The sequence below is a fragment of the Carcharhinus amblyrhynchos genome, chromosome 30, assembly GCF_965287045.1.
Source record: "Carcharhinus amblyrhynchos chromosome 30, sCarAmb.v2.hapA, whole genome shotgun sequence".
NCBI classification, from domain to species: Eukaryota; Metazoa; Chordata; class Chondrichthyes; order Carcharhiniformes; family Carcharhinidae; genus Carcharhinus; species Carcharhinus amblyrhynchos.
The window spans coordinates 1,322,236-1,345,513 of record NC_137353.1 but is presented as its reverse complement, the minus strand read 5'-3'; the positions used below and the strand labels follow the sequence as shown (position 1 = coordinate 1,345,513).

At 41.3% G+C, this 23,278-nt stretch overlaps 1 protein-coding gene and 1 long non-coding RNA gene across 12 annotated transcripts in view; one reads left to right on the top strand and one right to left on the bottom strand.

Moving 5' to 3' along the window:
* The window catches only part of LOC145360159 (rap1 GTPase-activating protein 1-like), a 503,018-nt gene that overhangs the window by 462,095 nt on the left and 17,645 nt on the right, over positions 1–23,278 (top strand). For 7 of the 10 annotated variants that reach the window (XM_080215160.1, XM_080215153.1, XM_080215152.1 and 4 more), the window contains 3 exons: positions 12,722–12,799; positions 17,346–17,455; positions 21,025–21,138. In XM_080215160.1, coding sequence (XP_080071286.1) covers positions 12,722–12,799; positions 17,346–17,455; positions 21,025–21,138 — 302 coding nt within the window. Of the gene's footprint in view, positions 1–4,846; positions 5,343–12,721; positions 12,800–17,345; positions 17,456–21,024; positions 21,139–23,278 lie in introns of those variants that run through there. The other 3 variants (XM_080215154.1, XM_080215159.1, XM_080215161.1) reach the window with 2 other exon arrangements.
* LOC145360161 (uncharacterized) overlaps positions 17,463–23,278 on the bottom strand; it is a 36,123-nt gene continuing 30,307 nt past the window's right edge. Inside the window, exon 5 of one of the 2 annotated variants that reach the window (XR_013889670.1) lies at positions 17,463–17,587. This is a non-coding gene — a long non-coding RNA (uncharacterized LOC145360161). Of the gene's footprint in view, positions 17,588–21,548; positions 21,763–23,278 lie in introns of those variants that run through there. The other variant, XR_013889671.1, reaches the window with a different exon arrangement.

Genomic DNA, 23,278 nt, shown 5'->3' with positions numbered 1-23,278 from the left:
AGCAGAGAAACATTAGATTAAACCCACCTGAAACTATACCATATTTCTAATGTTTATACACAAAAATATAAATGTCTGAAAACTACCTTTTTTTTTAAACAGATGAGTTTTTACAACAATCGATGGTAACTTTTATCTTGACGAGTTCTTAAATTCCTTTGTGGCCACAATGGGATTTGAACTCACTTTGACAACTTTGGCCCGGGTCTCTCAATTCCTAGTCCAGTGATGTTGCCAGTCTTCCACCCTCTTCCCTTTGCCAGTGTGTTAGTTCCAGGAGTCTTTGGTGGCTTTGCTTAACCCACGTTCCGAAGATGAGAGTTTCTAATCCAAAGTCAGCCTGTTTGTTGTGCTGGCTGGAGTGGTGCTTACAGTTTGGACTGTCGATGTTCCAGCTGAGGAGAATGGGAAACGGTGGCCAGGCCATACATTCCCCACTTGAAGTGCACCTTTACCTGTCTGATTTCACCTGGAATTAAAGGTGAAGGTGAACATGAACAAAAGCTGCCCAACAGGTTGAATGATCCTTGAGCCTATGGCTAATCTTTTAGTTCAACTCCACTCTCCTGCTTCTCTCATTTGTTGATTCACTTTGCGCACAAAAAGCTATTGACCTCGATCTTAAATAAACTCATGAACTAAGCATCCATAGATTCTGGAGTGGAGAATTCCAAAGAATCGCCACCTTCTGAGTGAAGATATTTTCCCTCAGCTGGCTGTATTATAACCAGGGTGAACTGGCTTCTCTCTATTCAACCTCCTCAGTTGGTCACAACAAAGATTAAATTTCTTTTTCACGAGGAAATGCTAATTTTGAATCTGAATGTATTTCCCTATTTATGCAACATGGAGCCAAATAAACAAGGTTTCCTTGTGTCAGAGAGAGAGCAAATTTATTAACTGCAAAACCCAAGAAAAAAATAATGCGCAACATCAAGCATTCAGCCCTCAGGCGTTCATCTGTGTATACACACGCACGGCATACACACACACACGGGACACACACGCGCGCGCGGCATACACACACACACGGGGCACACACATACGTGCGCACACACACATGCAGACATATTGGGAACAAGGGTACAACTCAATACAAAAAAGGTAAAAGAATATGTAATTAATTATCCTTGTGGTGTAGATTTTAGACACTGCTGCTGATTTATGTAGCCGGTTTCTTGGATGTGATCAGTTGTGGAAGATGTTGCGATTATTTAAGAGATGTCAGTTTGTTGGTGGGTTTTTGGTGGAGTTAACTTGAACTGGCCAGCGGATTTATCCCAAAGGAGAGGGGGAGAGTACGGCCTCAGCTTGTTTCCTCTGCTGAAGAATTCCTCGATACCACCTCCGTCACTTACAGTCTCCGAGTGGCTGGCAGCCTTGCCTTGAAGTACTTCACTCATTGTGTATTTCTGAGAGATGTTGGGTTGTGTCTTTCTGTGGCAGTCGTTGTTTCAATATCCAGCACTTTGTACTTCTGTCTCTTCCTTCGACAGTTACAGGTTTCATTGGGTGTTTGGATTATAGGAAATGCCTCTTTCTTCCCACTTCCCCGAGGGTGATTTGTTGGTTTGTCACCTCCGCTTTGTAATGTAGCCTAACACTTTGAGACAGTTATGTCTCAGTTTAAATTGAAAAATTGTCAGTCAGTTTAAAGCTGAAAAATCATATTTTCAAAAACTTAGAGGCATAACCTTGTTACAACTTTTAAATATTACTGAAAAGTTTTTTTTGTTGAAGCTTTTCATATTGCACTCATCAGGGCCACCACACAATTACCAAATGTAAAGGGACAAATTATACTTTATGAGAAGAGAGTGCTCATTGGTTGGCAAGTGGATTCTGATTGGTAAAAGTGTTGTAATGAGGAATGTACCAGTTGATGGTTACAGACAGTTAACTGCCAAGCATTGTTTGAAATTTAAACCACGTAGCTTGACTCTTGTAGATGGTGGATACAGCTGCCACTGTGCATCAGTGTTGAAGGGAGTGAGTGTTGAATTTGGTGGATAGGATGCCATTCAAGCAGGCTCCTTTATCCTAGATGGTGATGAGCTTCTTGAATGTTGTTGGAGTTGCAGTCATCCAGGCAGGGGGAGAGTATTCCATCACACTCCTGACTTACATCGAAACTAGAAGCAGGAATAGGCCATTTGGCCCATGGAGCCTGCTCTGCCATTTGTTTTGATCATGACTGATTATCGAATTCAATACCCTGACCCCTCTTTCCCCCATATCCTTTGATCTCTTCAGCCCCAAAAGCTATATCTAATTCCTTTTGAAATCAGACAACATTTTGGCCTCAACTGTGTTCTATGGGAGTGAATTACACACATACCCCACCCTCTGGGTGAAGAAATTTTGAGACTTGTAGGTGGTGGAGGCTTTGGAGAGTCAGGACATGAATTCCCAGCCTCTGGTATGGTTCTGAGAAATATACAGGAGCAGAGGGATTTCAGAGAGTATGACCCAGATCCCCGAAGGTAGCAAGATAAGTAGTTAAGATGGTCAAGAGGGCAAACAGAATACATTCCTTTATTATTTGTGACACAGAATATATATGCAGGGAGATTGGGTGGGATTTTCCAATCCTGCAGCGTAATTCCCACCCAAAATGCTGTCAATCAAATTTTCCATTCATGACCATTCCTGCAGTGGACGGGACTGGAAAATTTAGGTCTTTATGTTGGAACTGCATAAACTCCTCTTGGGCCACAGCTAAACTATTGTTCCACTTCTGGCCATCACAATACAGGAAGGAGGTGATTGTACAAGAGATTTGTGAGAATGTTGTCAGAAAAAGATTTTAACTATGCAGTGCGATTCAATATGTTGGGGTTGTTTTGTTTGGAACAGAGGAAGCCAAAGGGAGATTAAATTGAGAGTTATAAAATTAACAAGCCCCTGGGTAAGAATGAATGGGATAGGCAGAAAGGTCAGTAACCAGAGGGCTTGGAATTAACATCATTGGTGGGTGGGGGATGGAGATGAACTTTCTTCATCCTAGGGTTATGAGGGTCATGGTCTGAAAGAATGCTTGAGACAGAAAACCCCCTTGCATTAAAAATGGATAAAGTGCTACAGGGATAGAGGCCAAGAAATGAGAAACTGAGACACACATGATGGGCTGAATGGTCTCCTTATGTGTTGTAACTTTTTTATGTTCTGTGGTTGCAGCTTATGGTAAATCATTGCAGTTTATAAAACTTTATAGATTTTTTTTTAATCAAATGAAACATATAAAATATGTTAAAGGAGTTGGTGATTTTCTCTGGCTTATTCAGCAATCTAAGGTTCTATATAAATAACATGCAATGGTTTAAAATCTTTTACTTTTTACCTTCGGTTCTATTGTCATGTTTACCTGAATCCTGACTGTTCTCGTTGGACTATTTGATCTTAGCTGCCTCCGCTTTATCTTCTAATTGTAGCGGAACAGACCACAGAATACTGGGCAACGTAACTGGTGTTGCGCAAAAAAACACACAAAAGGTGTAGATTCAACTTTCAAGTGTCGAGTTTATATTGGAAGTTTATTGACTGTGGTGATGGTTGTGGAGCTCCTGGACTTTCAGTAACTTGTTCCTGATTGTTACTGAGAGATTGGCTCTGAAAATTGTATGGTCTAAATTTTGAAAGAGAACAAGGATTGTGATAATCTTCAGCCTCCATCTGAAACAGCAAGGAAAATAATCAACAATTTTTTTCCGCTCCACCAATCCCTGTGGGAATGTGCGGGTGCAGAATGATGATGGGGTCAGATAACCTGCTGGAGTCAATTGTTAACCTACATCATCTGCCACTGATGGAATGGCCTCAAAGGAACAGTGCAGGAATTAAGGGTTATGGTGAGCGGGTGGGTAAGTGGAACTGAGTCCATGAAAAGATCAGCCATGATCTTATTGAATGTGGGGCAGGCTCGAGGGGCCAGATGGCCGACTCCTGCTCCTGGTTCTTACGTAAAATGGATCCAGTTCCAAAATATTCTGTAGTGCCTACTGCTGGCCACCTGTAGCATTGACCTGTTTCTGGTCCAAAGCCCGATTACAAATAAATCAGAGCCCAGGGCCCTGACTGCCAATCAGTTGTGGAAAGGTTTTTTTAATGTGATGTCGGTAGCTATCATTATGTATACTTTATTTTCAGTTATTACAGCATTCTTACAATTTTTATCCATTTACGTAGTTTGCTGACAGTTTGCCATCTAAGCATCAAACTTTATTACTTTTTGCCATAGTGACCAAACTGTTCACAATTTTTCACCAACCAAATATTGTAAGATGAAGTTTAGCAAAATAGTTTTCATTGTGCTTTAGTTACTAACGCTGGTATCCAGTGCTTGGTGGATTGAAGGTATACCTGCAGGATTAGCCTCATTGGCATTGGGTGCAGCCCAGCCAGTTCCCATCACGGCTTCATGTTGTCAGGGCGATGCCACATCAGTTAATTACAAAATGTTCCACCAATGAGAGAGGCTTAGATGGATTGTTGCCACATTCTGGCAGAAGTGCAGATTACAGAAATAGGGTCATGGTGGCACAGAGATAAAATGAACCTTTCACCTTTGGGCCCTGAATTCGGATCCACCAAAGGCCAATGAGATCAGATTGTTCTCTGCAATATAAAATGGGATGGACTTGAGCAGTTCTGATCCATTTCCATGGGAAATTGAAAAGAATGTGACAATAGGCCAGTTACAGAGTGATTTCTGAAGATGAACAAAGAATTCAGCATCTGCCTGCCCTAAACTGACCTGCTTAAATCCCCTATTGGCTGCTTGAGATGTAGGAAACAGAATCCCCATACTAACACTGAGTCTGAAAACTACTTTGTTTCAAAATTTCAGATATTATCATCAACTCTTGCTGAGATCTGAGTGGGTGAGTGCTGTGAGATGTGGTACCTCACTGGGCGAGGAATTCACCCCTGGCCTGTGATGATCTCAAGCCAGCTTTTCCAAGAAAGATGGATTGAATCTGCCTGCGGTGACACCACCTGCCTATAATCCCCACCTTCATATAGAACAGCAGCTTCAAAGCCCATGAAGCCATCCCCCAACAAGAAACAGCACCTTCAAGGGAGGAATGATTTGGAACAAAAAACTTATAGCACAAATATTGATTTGTAATTTACCTGTTGGTGTCTAAGCTAATGTTCAGCATCTTTCAGTAAATGGTGCTAATTCTGCACGCCCAAAAAGTAACACAAATCAGAAATAGCGACAACACTGTAGACCCAATTCTTCATCACACACACCTTCTTGTGCAGACTCCCACTGACAGCACATAATACTGTATAATTTCTGTAGATTTTTCAAGTCTGTAAAGAGTTGCACAGAATAATTTTGTTACTTCACTCTCTGTCATGAGCTTCTTTGCTGAATGAAGCTATTAGAGTCATCGAGATTTACAGCATGGAAACAGGCTCTTTGGATCTAATTGGTCATGCCGCCTTTTTTGTTGACCACTAAGCTAGTCCCAATTGCCCATGGTTTGGCCCCTATCCCTCTATACCCATCTTACCCATGTGACTGTCTAAATGCTTTTTAAAAGACAAAATTGTACCTGCCTCTACTACTGCCTCTGACAGCTCGTTCCAGACACTCACCACCCTCTGTGTGGGAAAAAAAATTGCCCCTCTGGATCCTTTTGTATCTCTCCCCTCTCACCTTAAACCTGTGTCTTCTTGTTTTAGGCTCCCCTACCTTTGGGAAAAGATATTGACTATCTAGCTGATCTGTGTCCCTCATTATTTTATAGACCTCTATAAGATCACCCCTCAGCCTCCTACGCTCCAGAGAAAAAAGTCTCAGTTTATCCAGCCCCTCCTTATAATTTAAACACCAAGTCCCAGTAGCATCCTAGTAAAAATTTGTTGCATTTTTTCTAGTTTAATAATATCCTTTCTATAATAGGGTGACCAGAACTATACACAGTTTTCCAAGTGTGGCCTTCCCAATGTCTTATATTGAGAATGACAGATAAACACCAGCAGGAGAATGTATCAAAATTCTGAATATTGATCTTTTGGTAAGGTCCACGCAGCGAATGGCAGTGGAAGTTAAAACTGAGAGAGATTTAGACCAATCTGCATCCTCGGAAATACTCTGAATACTAGAATTCTGAAATAAAGACACAAAGTGTTGGAAATAGTTAACAGGTCGGGTCAGGCAGAGGAAAAGAGAACTGACGTTTTGGGTTGATGAGTTTTCATCAAAACACCTGTTCCCTTGAATTCAACCTTGTCAAACACTCCCATAAGTGGGTGTTATATTCTCTGTACCTTTATTGGCAATACCTCGGTAGCTGAACACAGTTATCAAATCCACAGCCTTTCCGATGGAATAACAGCTTCCTGGAATGTCTCTTTGTGATTCCTGTTCTGTGCAGGTGGTTGAATTTGCAATCTAGCGTTATTACAGCTGGGGATTTAAACCACCTGAGAATGTAACTAGCACACAACAATAATCATTGCAACATGTGTTTACAGTCATTTATAATCTGCGCTATCAATAATACATCCAAACATTAAATATCCTTCCTCTGAGAAAACTTTCAACAAAATTAAAAATAGTTATTGATTCTTTATATCATAGAATGTTGTTACAAATGCAAACAAATCCAGTCTGTCTCCTGGTTGTAGACTGATAGCAGGTGTTACAAAATCCCCATTGCAATAATAACTTTAAAAAAATTGAATTCCTAGTGACCAATTCAAAGACTTTTGTGAAAAGATTTTATATTTTAAGACTTTAACTGTAACAAACTAAAGTCAACATTGACTAAACATTACTTGGTAGGCAATTGACACATTAAACCACAGAAAATATATTATTCCTTAATTTCCTAACATGACTAAAAACCCCACTCCATATTTCCAAATTACACTGTGCTTTCCACAGAACTGTAAGCCTAAGTTTTCTAGTCAGTGTCAGAAGCACTTCACCTGACCCTGATCAGCCAGCACACTGCACACTTCTGGTTATGTTTAAAAAGAGCTGACTCCCACAAAGGACCAAAGCCAGTGTTAGGAATGGGAGGAGGATATTCAATCTGGCGAGTGTGTTCCACCATTCATAACCTTCTATACCTTAACTGCAGCTGTCCATCTTGGCTCTATAACCCGTCACACACTTGCCTAACAAAATTAAACTCATTTTTTGCCGTTGGACCAACATCAAAGCTTTGGGGGAGAGAGTTGCAGCTTTCCAATGGCCTGTATGTGAAGATTCTGTCCTTTTACTGAAACCCTTATGACAATCATGACTATAAACCCCATTCTTACTGGTACTTGGATCTGCGCCAAAACACATGGCCCACTATTTAAAAATCATTTAACAATGTGGAAAGAGCAGGTACTAACATTGGATAGTTGTAATTATTCCAATATTAACCATCATTGAAAGAAATGTGTGCAAATGCCAGTTTCTCTTTTAGCTTGTCATATGAAATGATTTGAAGGAATTTACTTGTATCTTTGGGTTTGATTCTGTGGAATGTGAGGCAGTGTTCAGAGCAGCTGATTACTTTTAAACAACAACGGGCTTCAGTTATAACCCCTACCCTCCAATTTCTCTACCAGTTGAATCTTTTGACAAAAATGGCAGTTCAGGTAACTAGACAAAACAAAAATCATTAAAAAAAAAGTTATCTGACTTGAATTGATCTGTTCAATCTAAACACCCCACAAAGGTAAGTTAACTGATTTACACATGACCGCACCTGTCCACACCGGCTGATAGATTAACGTTCTGACGTTACGCAGCAGGTACAGCAAGTGACTGGTTCATTGTTGTTCTCATTTGAACCTGTCAGATCTGCTGCAATCCACTTGGGCCTCTGCAGAAATATACAATAAGAGGCAGCAAGTAATTGATATTAAATTTAATAGAAGCAACATGAGGCAGTTGTCCAGTTACTTGTATCCTTTAGATCAAGCCTGACTGAGATATAAAATGATGGTGAGAGGTTGCCAGCAACAGCACAGATTTCAGATGTTAATAAATGAAAGATGTAGAAGCTATTGAGAGGGTGCAGAGGAGATTTACAAGGATGTTGCCTGGACTGGGAGGCATGCCTTATGAAGTTAGGTTGAGGGAGCTGGGACTCTTTTCCCTGGAGAGACGAAGGTTGAGAGGCGACCTGATAGAAGTTTACAAAATGTTGAGAGGAATAGATAGGGTGGACTCTCAGAGGCTATTTCCCCAGTTTGAAATGGTCGCTACGAGAGGACACAGATTTAAGGTGCGGGGAGGGAGGTTCAGAAGTGATGTTAGGGGTAAGTTTTTCACTCAGAGGGTGGTGAGTGAATGGAATCGGCTGCCGTCAGTGGTGGTGGAGGCGAACTCGCTGGGGTCTTTTAAAAGACTTCTGGATGAGTATATGGGGTTTAATGAGATTGAGGGTTATAGATAGGTCTGTAGGTTGGTAGGTGTTGATGTGATCGGCGCAACTTGTGGGCCGAAGGGCCTGTTTGTGCTGTAGTGTTCTATGTTCTATGTTCTATGTTGAATGGATAACGGGTGTGGAGTGATTACTTGCAAGGCCTATCAGTTCTTTCACTCATGTTTTGAAGGGACAGTGTACACTCAGTCAGTCAGCCCATTTTGATTCAAAGTGCTGAATCTGGGAGTGTTTCAGATCCGTCTTGTAAACCTGTTCTCCGGTGTACCATACACAATTTTCCCGGGGGGAAAAAGCAGTGATTCTGAACCGTTGCAGAAGCCTGTGAGTGTGGCTTATCGCACCCGAAATCCTGCAGCTCCAATCGGAGCCTGCAACTGCGCACGCGCAGTAAATAAACTTGAAAAACGCTCGCCTGCCACATCGCTCCCGAGCCGCACGGATAGTGCCCCACCCCCACAACATAACTGTCTGCCTTATCTACCCATCCCACTCCCCTCCCCCCACCACCCAGATCATCGGGGCCCCCTGCCCCACTTCCCCCTTCCCCTCCCACCGATCGCCACAGAGCGGCAGTAGACCCCCACCCCCACACAAAAGAATGATCTGACTTGTCTCCCTTCTCCTCCTCCAACCCCCCCCTCCCTGCCAGCGAACCCGCCTCTCTCTCCCCACCACCCCCCACAGTCGATCTGAGTCAGAGAGCTGCCAGAAGCTCTGAACTTAACTCCTCAGAAGCTGGAGTGCTCGAAATGGACCTTTGTGGATCATGTCTGTTTCAGGCTGATTCTGGACGGGTGAACGTGGTGGTAAGGCGGGCAAGGGGAGCGCTGGTGAATTTGGGCATGCGGCCCATTAATTCAATTGAAATGCATTTAAATTGTCATTGTGCCTGTTTTGGGCACGGTGCTGATCGTGGTCATTTTAGCTGCTTGGTAAAGGGGGATCGGGCACAGCTCGTGCTATTCGCCTCATGCCCAACTTTACCAAGTTTTCACGCCTGAAAACAGGCACAACTTGTTAGTAAAATTGGTCCACACACACACGCCTGCATGCTGGAGTGAAAACCAGAATGGAGAGTGTCTGCTGGGCCCAGTAGGCAATCAGAAATACAAATCAGTAATTTTTCTTTGGAAAAGTAGTTTATTTCTTGGACTCCACATTACATACAATAAATAAAAATGTGGAGTAATGTGAAAGTTAATCCATTATCACCAATTTCATACTATCGCACCCAACCAAAACTGCCCCAATATCTCAGGCTGACGCGATGAGTACAATCATAGAATTCCTGCTGTGCAGAAGGAGGCCATTTCGCCCATCGAAAGTGCACTGGCTCAGCAGCTCACCCAGGCCCACCCTGCTGTCCAATCCCTGTAACCCCGTGCATTTACCATGACCAATCCACCTAACCTACACACCTTTTGGATTGTGAGAAACTGGAGCACCTGGAGGAAACCCACACAGACATGGGGAGAATGTGCAAACACCACCCAAGGCTGGAATTGAACCCGGGTCCCTGACCCTACGAAGCAGCAGTGCTAACCATGATCAAAGATGACCTTTGACCAGGCGTGATGTGTCTGCTGTTCTAACAGAAGTTGCTTGGCAATAGGCAGGTACAGAACAAGGCCACATTGTTTGATTCAAAGTCCCTTCCTGCGGAGAGCCCTGTGTGTGCAAAGGACTGCGATTCCTCTGAGTGGAGAATAGGGGTTTTTTGGAATCACCGTTGGGTAGTTAGAGATTCAGTGTTTCAACAACACCTGTTTCTATGATTTTGTGACCAGAACCTAAAAACTCAACATTTCTCACATTTAATTAGAAGGAATTTCATCGTTAAGTTACATGGTGTTACTCTGGACAATCTTTGTATTGAAATACCAGATTCGAGCACCTTATGTTTAGCAGGAGCTGCTTTTGCTTTAGTAGCAGCTTCACTAAAGTTTGCCTTTCGTGGTCTGACCCAGAGCTGATCAGGACAGTGCGCAGGTCACTGGCACCTATAGTACCAATTGTATAACAGAATTAGAGTCATAGAGGTTTACAGCAGGGAAACAGGCCCTTCGGCCCAACTTGTGCATGCTGCCCTTTTCTTTTAAAACCCTTGAGCTAATCCCCATTGCCTGCATTTGGCCCGTATCCCTCAACACCCACCGTACACATGTAACTGTTTAAATGCTTTTTAAAAGACAGAATTGTACCCGCCTCTACTACTACCTCTGGCAGCTTGTTCCAGACACTCACCACCCTCTGTGTGGAAAAAATAGCCCGTCTGAACACTTTTGTATCTCTCCCCCTCACCTTAAACCTATGCCCTCTAGTTTTAGACTCCCCTATCTTTGGGAAAAGATATTGACTATCTCGCTGATCTGTGCCCCTCATTATTTTGTAAGATCTATAAGATCACCCCTCAGTCTCCTACGCTCGAATGAAATAAGTCCCAGTCTATCCAGCTTCTCCTTATAACTCAAACCATCAAATCCTGGTAGCATCCTAGTAAATCTGTCTTGCATTCTTTCTAGTTTAATAAAATTGTACACTTCTTGTCATTTTTCTAAGTATAACTGGAAAGAATGAGAGGTACATGTGCAGTTAACTCAACATCTTTAAGAAGCTGAAATTTTCAAATCAGGCCTTTGGATGTCACAAGGTTTTTGTAATGTCCAGGAGAACCATTTTCTCTGGAATCAGGGATATGACACAGATAGATTTTCATATCTTACGTTTTGTGTTTTGAAAGGAGAGTTGTACAATTTGTCCTGATCTCTCAGAGACATTAATCAATGTTTGGCTACAGTTCTCAATATTTTGCCATTTCAGCCAATTGGACAGTGATCACCAGCAGAACTTTTAATTTTAAAATGCCTCTCTGTAAGTGTCATCACATTCTCGCTTGCTGCCCACTATGCTCATTCCAGTAAGATTGCTGGATCCTGACAGATGAGGAGGAGGATCCTGCTTAATTTTCCTTTTCCAAGTCCAGTAGTGGGATTTATCTGTCTCGTCACTGGCTTAACATCAAAGCTGGAATCTTCCTGTTCTACATGCTCACTGATACACTGGGCTGGGGATTGGTGGGCAGAGTGAAATTAACTTAGAATGGAGTTGCAAATTGACTATAACAAGTTACAGTTACTAATGTGGCTCAGTTTCTGACCCTATTTTGGCCCTTTGCTCTGCTTCAAGTGTAATCATTGGCACGATTGATTCAGCATTGCAGCAAACTGTTTAAAAACCCAAATTATAAATATTACACATTGCTTAGGCTGAATTGACACTTTGCAACAAATCTCTCCAAGCGCATTAAGAGAGATGATGTCTTATTCTCTGCACAACCTTGTTCCTGTAGTGACCTATAGAATTAACCCTTTTCCAAATCCAAAATTGGCCAAAAAATGGGCCTGAGTTTTGGCTGAGAGCTTGGTTTCAGATCTTTACCTTGCTGGTGATGAAAAGCCAATGAAAACATTCCACATCTAAAAAGTAGGAAAAGTGTTGCAGCAGGAATTTGGGTTCATTTATCATTCAGGAATTTCTGAAAATCCATGCAAAAGTCAAATCACCCAATCCAAACCGGCCAGATGGCAATTCTGCTTAATTACCCAGTAATTCATCACTTCAGCTCCCAGTGAGTTAGGAGGGTGATGTTATATCACACTTCAGGAGGTAAAGCCTGAGTTCTCTAAGATTTGTTTGCCCTCAGAATCTGCCTGGTCTTCCATTTGCTAACATACAGTCAGTTTGTGACTTGGGCAGAAAGTGTAGGTTCCATACAAAACACAGCGTAGATGAGCTAGCAGGAACTGGGATGCAGATTGTGTCTGTGATCTGCCATGTAATGAGTTCCCTGTCCCCAGCCTTTGGCTCAGAGAGCCACTGAATGAAGGACTTGTATTTTCCTAGAAAGGAAAAGAAGGTGAGTTACCTGGGGCCTGTTTCCTGCCCTTCATAGCCAGCTGCTGAGTAATGTTAGTGGAGACCTGTGATGAGAAATCTTTAACCTGTTGACCTGGCCTTGGGCATGAGAGATTGGGCACTCAACAACAATTGGAAGAAAAATTATTCACTTAGTAAAAAATGTTGCAAAGATGTTTTTCATGGTGTTTTAGGTGAACCATTTAAACTGTACTGGCTTCAGTTTCAAAGCATTCATTCATCTCTGGTGAAATGGCTGCAATTTCTTTGGGTCTTTTGCATCCCACATCCTTCCATAATTTTCACCTCACGGCGCAGTTCTTGTTAGTCATCGTTAAGTCTCTGTTGTGGGGAAAGCTGTGCATGATTCATTTTGTGTTTTCTCCTTTCCCTTTCCTTAGTCGTTGCTTGTGCCTGGAAAAAGCCCAACTAAGCACGGACGTCGAGGCAGTGCTATAGGCATAGGAACAATAGAAGAGGTTTATGCTTTACACTCACTTTCCTGTCTCTGGTTCAATCCTGCTTCTCCTGTGTGATGCTCATTGCATGGTCACTGATTCAAGTCTACTGCATGAGTTTGTATTTAAAAAGGAGAGAGTTGCTTTTGGATGTCTAGAAACACACCATCTCAAATTTATATTTAGAACATCTTTCCCTGTGGCCTTTTCACTGACCTTGCAGCCTGTGTCCCAAAACCACCACCTCAAAGAAACAAGCATTTGCAAAACTTTGGAGATGACCAAAACGGGTTGCAAAAATCAGCTGTCTGGCTCTCTGAATAGATGGATTCTAAATATGAATTGGTCTAATAGTCGTGAATGCAATTGATTTCAATTGATTTATTCTGTGCATGACGTAATCTCAATGGCAATCAAGTTTATCAAGTTATGGTCTTGGGGAATTGATTACTAAGAGATGTCTGAACTGTATTGTCTAAATTGTGACTGATTAGTAACAACATTGCTAAACTACTGTCCATGAGGTTCTGAACCAGCTAACAGAGGCACCTCCTGTAGCCAGTTGGCATTTTCAATGATTTTCACCATTCTGAACTGGATTGCTGGGGCACGGTGATTACCTGGAAGTTGGGTAGTTCAGAGCACGTGCTTCTAAAGCAGCAAAGTCGCGTTCAGTCAAATTTCCGACATTTGTGACACCCGGGGAATCCAGGGAGCTTTGTCCCGGATACAGAAAAATCTCCCCCGGATCATTTCTTTTCTTCTGTCTTTCTTTTGCCTTGCCCTCCTCTCGTGTACACACTTCTGTATGGATAGTAGAGATAAGCTGCTTTCTGCCATTTCCGTAATAAGGCAATGAGGAGCACTTGGGCGCAAAGCAGCTTCACTGTCCATTGATTCATTGAATTTCCTGCTTTTCATGAGGCAGGTTGAGTTTACCTGCCATGCCCTCCAGCTGATGAGCAGTTGAAACTGACCAGTTGCCAGGTGGGCAGTTACAGGGTCAGTGTGAAACCCAGAATTCTGGTATATGCTGGACTGGCACCTCGGCAACCTGAAATATTCAATCACCAATCACCAATGATCCATCAGTAGTTTAGCAATATAGTTGGAGCTAATATATGTCATTGTATCACTGCAACCACCATCTAAAATCACTTGATATAAACTGATTAATTCTGTGTCAGATTTGCATATTTGCATATTTGATTTCCTGATTACTGCATGACCGGATGTTTTAATGGGATTTAATTGTTAATTTATTGTGTATTTTAATTATAATGATTGCAGCACTAAAGTAAATAATTATTGATTAACAAAAACAGATCCATTATTAATTTGTTACTTTGTGTATTGGTCATTGATTATTAATATATACTAACATCAAAATACTTGGTTCATGTTGTATATAAATAACTCCTGGTAGGTACCATTCACTTGTGTATAATTCATCCTTTCAGTTCTTTGTTTAATTGTTTTACTGACATTAAAGGACCAGTGCCTGTGGTGTCAAAATCAACTAATAGTTAAAAACATTAATACATTTAGAAATAATGATTAGATGATAATAAACTTCAGTTGGGAAAGCCTGTGGCAGCAGGGTAGGATGACAGGCAGGAGGAATTTCCTGAAAGGTAATGAAGAGCATAGATGAGCTAGATAGTCACTACGCTTTCCCAAAGGTAGGGGAGTCTAAAACTAGATGGCATAGGTTTAAGGTGAGGGAAGAGATACAGAAGGGTCCAGAGGAACAATTTTTTTACGCAGAGGGTTGTGACTGTCTGGAACAAGCTGTCAGAGGTAGTAATAGAGGCGGGTACAATTTTGTCTTTGAAAAGCATTTAGGCAGTTACATAGTTACGATGGATGTAGAGGAATATGGGCCAAATGCAGGCAAATGGGACTATCTTAGGAGCAAAGAGGGATTAAGAATAGACTATCAGAAGTAGGGGACAGCAGTTGTTAGTTAGTTATTTAAGTAATAACCACATATTGCTTCAAAGAATTGAGAAAAATATCATCTTTATTTCTTCTCCGGTTGATATTGGAGCAATGAATCATTCAGTGTATGGGGAGTGAAGGTTGTGCAGCATTCCATTTGGAGGAATCCACTGATTGCAGCTTAGAAACAGCAATATAAAGAGTGGGTTGGAAGCATGGAGGGGTGTAGAAAACCGAAGGAGTGGGAGAGCAGAGCAGTACAGCACTTAGCAATTTGAAAGGGCACCAAGTAATCAGGAGCTTTGCTGAAAGACTATTTAAAGACTTTGTGCATTGCCAGGTACCAGAAAAGATCCTGAGGATATCCGAGGTAACGATAAATGATCCATAATCTGTTCAGGAGCAAAGTGCAATGACAGTTAGCCACAGAAAAAAAAACAAGAGTGTTTGAGGTCAGAGCTTTCACTGTGAGGCGTGATTTAAGGTTTAACAGAAACTACCTAACTTTACAAAGTCAGGACAGTCGGATAGTGACTATGAGCATAAAGAAGGGACATTTTCATGGATAGAACAAAACAGCCAATTTTCCAAACAAAGGAAAACTTAATTGTTTTAAAAGTAATTAACTCCATAAGTACCAGGAAATTACAGTAAATAAAAGTATCAAATTTAGTGATTTTTTTAAAAAGCTGATAAGCTTCAATTTAGCTCAGATTAGAGGGAGAAATTCTCAGGCACCTGTAACCTATAAAACTAATGGTTATAGGACCATTTATTTATAAGTTTTTACACTTGCTAGGTGAAAAATGGGGATATAGAGGATAAAGTTCTTTATTAGTTTGTAACAAATACAGGTTTTGAAGATGATTTTAATGTTTGGTTTCTAATGATTAATTTATTGATGTAATTGTTGTAAGTGCATTTGCTAATAGTTTCAGAGATGGTGTTACGTTGACTTATGTAAATTTGATTTCTTCTGATTTTCATCTCTATGGACTTAAGCACACACAAAGGTTTTAAGATTGAACACAGTGGAAGGCTAAATTAACTTCACAACTCATTCTCGCCCTTTCCCATTCAAATTCAGTCATGTATAACCAGTGTTATTCACACAGATTAGCTCTGAAGAGTGTCGATACCCCTCAATTCAAGACAGCAGATAAAAAAAATCTGGAATTAAAAATCTACTGATGACCATAAAACTATTGCCGATTGTCATAAAAACCCATCTGGTTCACTAATACCCTTTAGGGAAGGAAATTTGCCATCTTTACCTGGCCTGGGCTACATGTGACTCCAGAGCCGCTCTCAACTGCCCTCCAAGGGCAGCTAGGGATAGGCAGCAAATGTTGGCCAGCCAGCGATGCCCATGGTCCCATGAATGAATAAAAAAAAAAGATAAAATGCCAGAATCCACAATTGTGCAAAGACAGAGCCAAGGAGATTTGCTAATGTGCCAAAGTTCATTGAATTTTCCTCAAGCTAATTTCACAAAGACTCTAAAACTTTAAAATAAAATAGCTGAATGAACATAACAATATTATTTATAATCGGCAAATTCTGGCATGTTGCTACATGTCAAGGATTACGTAACACTCAAATGAATTCTAGACTTGAACATGAGCTGATATTAAACCTGCTTTTGTTGTCTCTGGAACAAAGAGCTGGTTCCATACTTGGATTTCTCAGTGTGGCCAATTCTGTCTTTGCAGAAATTAGTTCTAAACAATGAAATAAAAGTCCATCTTACTCCCCAAAACATTCTAGGACCCATTTCCATTCAAGATTTTGATGCAGTTCAAATGAACAGAATCTGGCATGGCGGCAGTGGGGGAGAGAAAGATGTAGGAAAGGATACTTGTGTGTTACACAGAGTGAGTACCAGCTGGGCAGACAGGAGTTTCAGCTTTGTAAATTCACAGAAATTTCCCAAAAATGGTACTGATAGAGTTTGAGGAATAGAGCTTTATCTTTCCTTCAATCACTAAATAGAGTTCAGCTTTGGGGAAGATTGGAACTTAAAAGGAGAAATAAGGGCAAGGATGATGAGTTGGAAGAACAATAATTAAAAGGTAAAAGGAATAATTATAATTTCCAGCAAGATCCCAAAGGGTTGAAAGATAATAACCACTAAAAAATTAGATGTCTTTGATGAGTTAAATAGATTTTCTGTTTTCATTTACTCTAGTGTTAGAAATGCTATGGTTAATCAATGCGCTGTGTTAATTAGTTTAAAGGTTCCATGGAGATAGCAGGGAAAGGAACATTAAACAAATACATTGCTGTTTATTTATCTGGATGGTAAACTGTGGTCCTGTCCCACATTGTTTGCCAACTATAAACTAGCTGTATCTAAAAATGTCTCTAAAGTGATTAAAGCCCAGTATTGCTAAAGGTTCAATGTCATTTTTACAACCTATAACCAAGCAATAAGTCTGAGCAACCTTTGTACACAGGAAATTCCCCAAGGTAAATGTGACTTTTAAAAAATAATTCTATTGACTTTGAAAGGGGACTGCATGCAAAGCAATGTCTGCTGAAGAGGTCAATTATCTAAAATGACATAATGTCAAACCAGTTCTGTGTATTTTCTGGCGGGTGTGTGACGCCAAGTATATTTCCACAGTCGTTGATCATTCCTGGAAAAAGTCCAACGAGGAAGAAGTCTGGACCTTTCAGCTCTCGCCGCAGCAGTGCCATCGGAATTGAGAACATTCAGGAGGTGGTGGAGAGAAGGTGCGTGTCGGTCCTTTGCTGGCTTGCAACAGCACACTTTTACTGAAAACCATTGAGCCGTGATTTCCATTAAACTGCTTCCAACATGTGTAACATTACAGCCTTAGTGACCTTTTCACATTGAAAGAAAACCTGAAACAACAATAATCTCAGTGTGAGAATTGATGAGCTATTATTGTACATGGGGCATTGCAGAACTAGGATCAGGTCTGCCCTGTCCACACTGACCCATGAACTTCCCTCCCTTCAAAGATCATTAGACAGTGATCAGGAGTACAAACCCCGACTGGTTTCTTTCTCTCCTAGCCTTTTCTACCCTACAAACTTTGAGACCAATATAGCGTCAGCTAACTCAATCCAGGAATGAGCCCCAGAATTATGTCCATTTGAGTTTTTGGGGAAACACCTCCCAGTTTTTAAGGAGTTGCTTACTGCAGTGTAGCTACCACGGTGTACTAAAAAAACAGGTACAATTTTGTCTTTTAAAAAGCATTTAGACAGTTACATGGGTAAGATGAGTATCAAGGGATATGGGCCAAATGCGGGCAATTGGGATTCGCTTGGGGGTTTGAAAAAAAGGCAGCATGGACAAGTTGGGCCGAAGGGCCTGTTTCCATGCTGTAAACCTCTGACTCTACCAAATTTGTAATATCCCAACACTCTGGTTTGAAGAGAGCCCAGAAGAGATAAATATTAAATTGTAATGCCAGGAGGCTATAAGCTCATGCAATAATCCTGGATGAGACAGTAATACAAATGTAAAAGCAAAATACTGCAGATGCTGGAGTGTTCCCAAATCTCAACAAGCCTGGCAGCATCTGTAGAGAGGGAACCCGAGTGATTCGAGTCCAATGGCTTTTCTTTGGAAGCTGTATCGGACTCTGAAATACTAACTCTGTTTCTCTCTAATGCTAATGAGCTGTTTCAGTGCTGCACAAGTTTCAGGAATAGTTCCAATTCCTTCAATATTGATCAAAAACTGCAACAGAAACACAATTTTACTTGCAAAGGGAAGAGGTTCTTTTATGCTGGCCCTAATATTCCTTTCTGTGTCATTAATTTTCCCAGCTAATATCAGATAATCTGTAGATTTGTGGCCACATTGCTCACCTGTGCTGTTGTTTGCTTATTTTTATTTTTGTCAGCTCCTGTTCTTGAAAATCAGACAGTTTAAAATAAGAACAAGATCAGCTCTTGCAGTGACTGAGCTGTCAGTTCCATTCTGAGTCTAGTATCCAACCCTGACTGTATATTCCCTCTTAGTGCACATCACCTGAATATTTAAAATACCTCCTAGCATTTTGCCTGGTCATTTATAAAAGAGCAGACCGATTCTGAAATGTATATTTTATTAATGAAAGCTCATGGCTAAAGAGATCTGAATTCTGTCCCTTTGTTGAAATATTTGAGATAAATTGCAGAGAATTGATATCATTGACCTTTTCAACCTTTGAGTTCAGAATTAAAGAAGTAAATGAGAAAAGGTGAACTTTAGCTAGTGTGATGAGAACATCAAACTAGCAAAAGGCCAATGTCAGATGTTCCTGACACGGTGTTTGTACGGGGTAGTTGGTTGAGGCAAGAACTCTGGAATCGTTTAGGAAACAGCTGATTGAAGAGGGATAGTACCAAAAGGGCTGAATGGCTTTCTCCATCATGTGTTGGGATGTTAGTAACACTGCAATTTGTTTGCAATTGTATCTGAACTTAAAATCATTCTCCTTTGCTATCATTTTCTGGATTCTAAGAGTTGAAAGTTTATCCGTCCTGTCACAGAATTCCTTCATTGTTTTTAATCCTGGATCACAGTTCCTGTAATTTTTATAGTCTGATATGGACCTCCCCTTGAAGTTCATTGATTTTAAAACCTGGAACAGTTTTCAAATTCCCACAGTCCACTTGCAAAATTCCTTCAGAAACATGAGATTAGTTTTAGAAAGCCAGATACAGCCATGGTGCAGTCAGATCACTTTCATAGCCCCGTCTCCTTTACTTTCTTTGTAAGCGTGTCTTCAGACACACACATTTTTCTTTTTTGGGAATAATGGGGAAGTGGTGGAAGGATTCCTGAGCTGATTATCGGCCTGTTGAACTGCGCTATGAACACTCCTCCCGTGGCCCATAAGTCCTGATGTTGGACTGGAAGCCATGGTTTCTAGTTGAGAGGTTCTGCCATTGTGCCAAAGACCTCATTCCCATTTACTGTTCGCTATGTAAATCTGCTATTCATTCATTCATTCATTCATCTTTGGGATTTCATTCAAGAGGTCAGGAAAAGGTTAGTAGATTGAACAGAGAGACATTGGTCAATATTTAATGCAGAGAAATGTGAGGTGATGCATTTTGGGAGGAGGAATGAAGAGAAGCTGAGCTAAAGGAGCAAATCAGAATGGAGGAGCAGAGATCTGTTCAAACGGAAGATTTTTAAAAATCCTAGATTTTATTAAATGGGCATAAAGAACACAAGATTAAATCTCTGATTAATCAGCAGTTACAAATACCCATCCAGTTCTGGATGCTCTGCTTAAGAGAGAATAACAAGGCCATTGGAAGGGTACGATCGCGATCAATGAAGATAGTACGAAGGATAAGAGGCATCAGTGATGAGAGGAGTCTGAAAAATCCATAGGGTTTTATGCCAGAATAGGAAGATCTGGTAATTCTGACTCTGGAGAGAGTGCCAGCCCTGCCCCGATGATGGGCAGCTTGCCTTTGAGTCAGAAGATTGTGGGTTTTAATTCCAATGAGACCAGAGCAATTGATCTGGATTTAACACTTCAGTGCGGTACTAGGGGAGTGCTGCACTGTTGAGGTGCCTGTTTTGGATGAGACATAATTCCAGGCCCTGGGGGGCGGGAGAGGCAACATTTAGCAATCAGCTGATGATCTGATTATTATCACATTGCAGTTTGTGGGATCTTGATGTACATTAATTGGCTAGCACATTTCCTACATTACAGCAATGAGCACATTTCAGAAGCATTTCATGGATTTCAAGGTGCTTTGGAAGGTTCAGGGGTCATAAAAGGGCTGTCAAAATGCAGATCCGTCTTTCTTTAAAAACATTTCCATTGCTCAGTGAGTGGATAACTGGACAGCATAAGTTTAAGATCATCACCAAAAAGTGAAGAGTGTGGTTAGCAGTTTATTTTATGCAGGGAATCAATTCCACATATAATCTCCTACCAGAAACAGCAATGCAAACAGATCCCAGAATATCTTTAATCTGGAAAGTGACTATGTATGTGAAAAGGAAAATTCAGAGGAGCTGGGGGAAAGGACAGGAGGAACCGATAAAGAGGAAAGCTCCTTCAGAGAACGAGCACACACATGGAATGGCCTCCGTGCTGTAAAATTCTACAATTCTATTTTGTGTTCTTAGCATCCACTTTTGAGCTGTAAGATGGGAAACGATGTTAAAGCTACAGAGGCAAACACATCCCGTCACTCTGCACAGTTTGTATTGGCCTTTGTGTCAAATAAGATTTTAAAAATTGAGTTATTGAAATGTACTCTTTAGTAAATTTACTTTTGAATATTCACATCTTTGTGCTCTTTGATCTCTGCAGAGAGAGTACGTCAAGTACCCAGAAAACCCCAGATAGCGGTCACGTATCACAGGAGCCAAAGAGTGAGAACTCGTCCAATCAGAGCTCTCCAGAGATTCCCACAACTAAGAACAGGTGTGTTCACGTTATCCGAGCTCTTCCCGATTTGGTAAATAATCAAAGAATCTTCTTAACTTTGACAGAATCTCAACATCCTCATAGAGGAATCATAGAATCTACGGCATGGAGACAGGCCCTTTGGCCCAAACTGCCCATCTAAGCTGCATTTGGCCCAAGTCCCTCTAAACCATTTCTATCCATGTATCCGTCCAAACACCTTTTAAATGTTCTCAGTGTCCCTGCCTCAACCACCCCCTCTGGCAGCTGAAGAAGAAGAATACTGAAGTAAGGCTGGTTGGAAACAAAGGTCTTTTTTGCTTTGATGTGTGTTTCATATACAACTTTTCAGCAGGTTTATACCTTTATTCTAGATTTATGGGTAAACAGAATGCTAAAGGCTGAATTGTATTATAAAATATCTGGTTTATTTATACATTGCTGCTTTATATTTGGAAAAGTCTCTAATCTCCTTCCTCGGGCAGTATTATCAGCCCCACTTTGGGATTTTCCCGTGTGCTACTGATCCTAGAGTCATGTCAAAGTGACACATTTGGCTGTTCTTTGAGCCGTGCTGTACTGTCACTGGAACATGGGCCGTTACCTCTGGCTCACGGTTCTCCCATCATTAACCTGTCGCAACTGCAGCAAAGCAAAAATCAAATCAACCAATTCTTCTGGCTGGAACTCTAAGCCTGGTTTATGTCCTATTGAAATACACTTAGAATTTTCTATCAAATAAATAATAAGGATGATGGGGTTCACTATTATTTAGATGTAAATTGAACATTTAGAAGAATGAGGGGAGATCTCATTGAGACGTATAAGATGATGAATGGGATGGATAGGATAGAGGTGGAGAGACTCTTCCCGCTCAGAAAGGACAATAGGACTAGGGGGCACAGCCTCAAGATAAAGGGGAGGCGGTTTAGAACGGAGTTGAGGAGGAACTTCTTCACTCAAAGGGTGGTGAATCTCTGGAATTCTCTGCCCGTTGAAGTGGTGGAGGCTGCCTCGCTAAATATTTTTAAGACGCGGGTTGATGGGTTTTTGATAAGAGAGGGGATTAAGGGTTATGGGGAGAGGGCGGGAAAGTGGAACTGAGCCACAACAGATCAGCCATGATCTTATTGAATGGCGGGGCAGGCTCGAAGGGCTAGATGGCCTACTCCTGCTCCTATTTCTTATGTTCTTATGTTCTTATTAACTTCAAGTGAGGGTAGCTACTTTGTTCCACTATTAGCTTCCTGCAAACACCATCTCACTCTGATGTACCGTGCTCCAGTTTCCTCCCACAGTCCGTAAGAGGTGCTGGTTAGGTGGATTGGCCATGTAAAATTCTCCCTCAGTGTACCTGAACAGGTCCAGAGTGTGGCAACTTGGGGATTTTCACAGTAACTTCATTGCAGTGTGAATGTAAGCCTATCTGTGACAAAAATAAACCTTAAACATATTCTTAATGTTAAACTGTGTGAAGTTCTTGAATTTTGGCACTAGATATGAACTAAACTTGTCACAGGAAGTTAATGCCTGTCTATTTCAGTCCAAGTCCTTTTCCATTGGCCTGATGATCATTAATTACTGCCAATCAACCCATTTGACACTGAGAATTAACTAATACAAATGTAGGGTCCCATTTGTTCAACTTTTTACTGTTACACATTTCACTATCTTTCCGTCCCCCTTTCATTTTCTCTCAGTCCCAATTTTCTTTCCCTTTCTTGTTATTTTGTTTTCAGAGCAGCACGGTGGCACAGCGGTTAGCACTGCTGCCTCACAGAGCCAGGGTCCCGGGTTCCATTCCCGCCTCGTCTTGTGTGGCGTCTGCACATTCTCCCCGTGTCTGCCTGGGTTTCCTCCAGGTGCTCTGGTTTCCTCCCACAGTCAAAGATGTGGCAGGTTAGGTTGATTGGCTGTGATAAATTGCCCCTTAATGTCAAGGGGACTAGGAGGGTAAATGTGTAGGTTTACAGGGATAGGACCTGGGTGGGATTGTTGTTGGTGCAGGCTCAATGGGCCAAATGCACTGTAGATTCTATAATTCTTTGACTGCATTTGGCATCGCATTCACTGTTCTAAATCATCCTGTAAATTCTCGCCCAGTGAGAGGTCCATACCAATGAGCTGAAACATTACTGGGCTTTCTCATTCATGACCA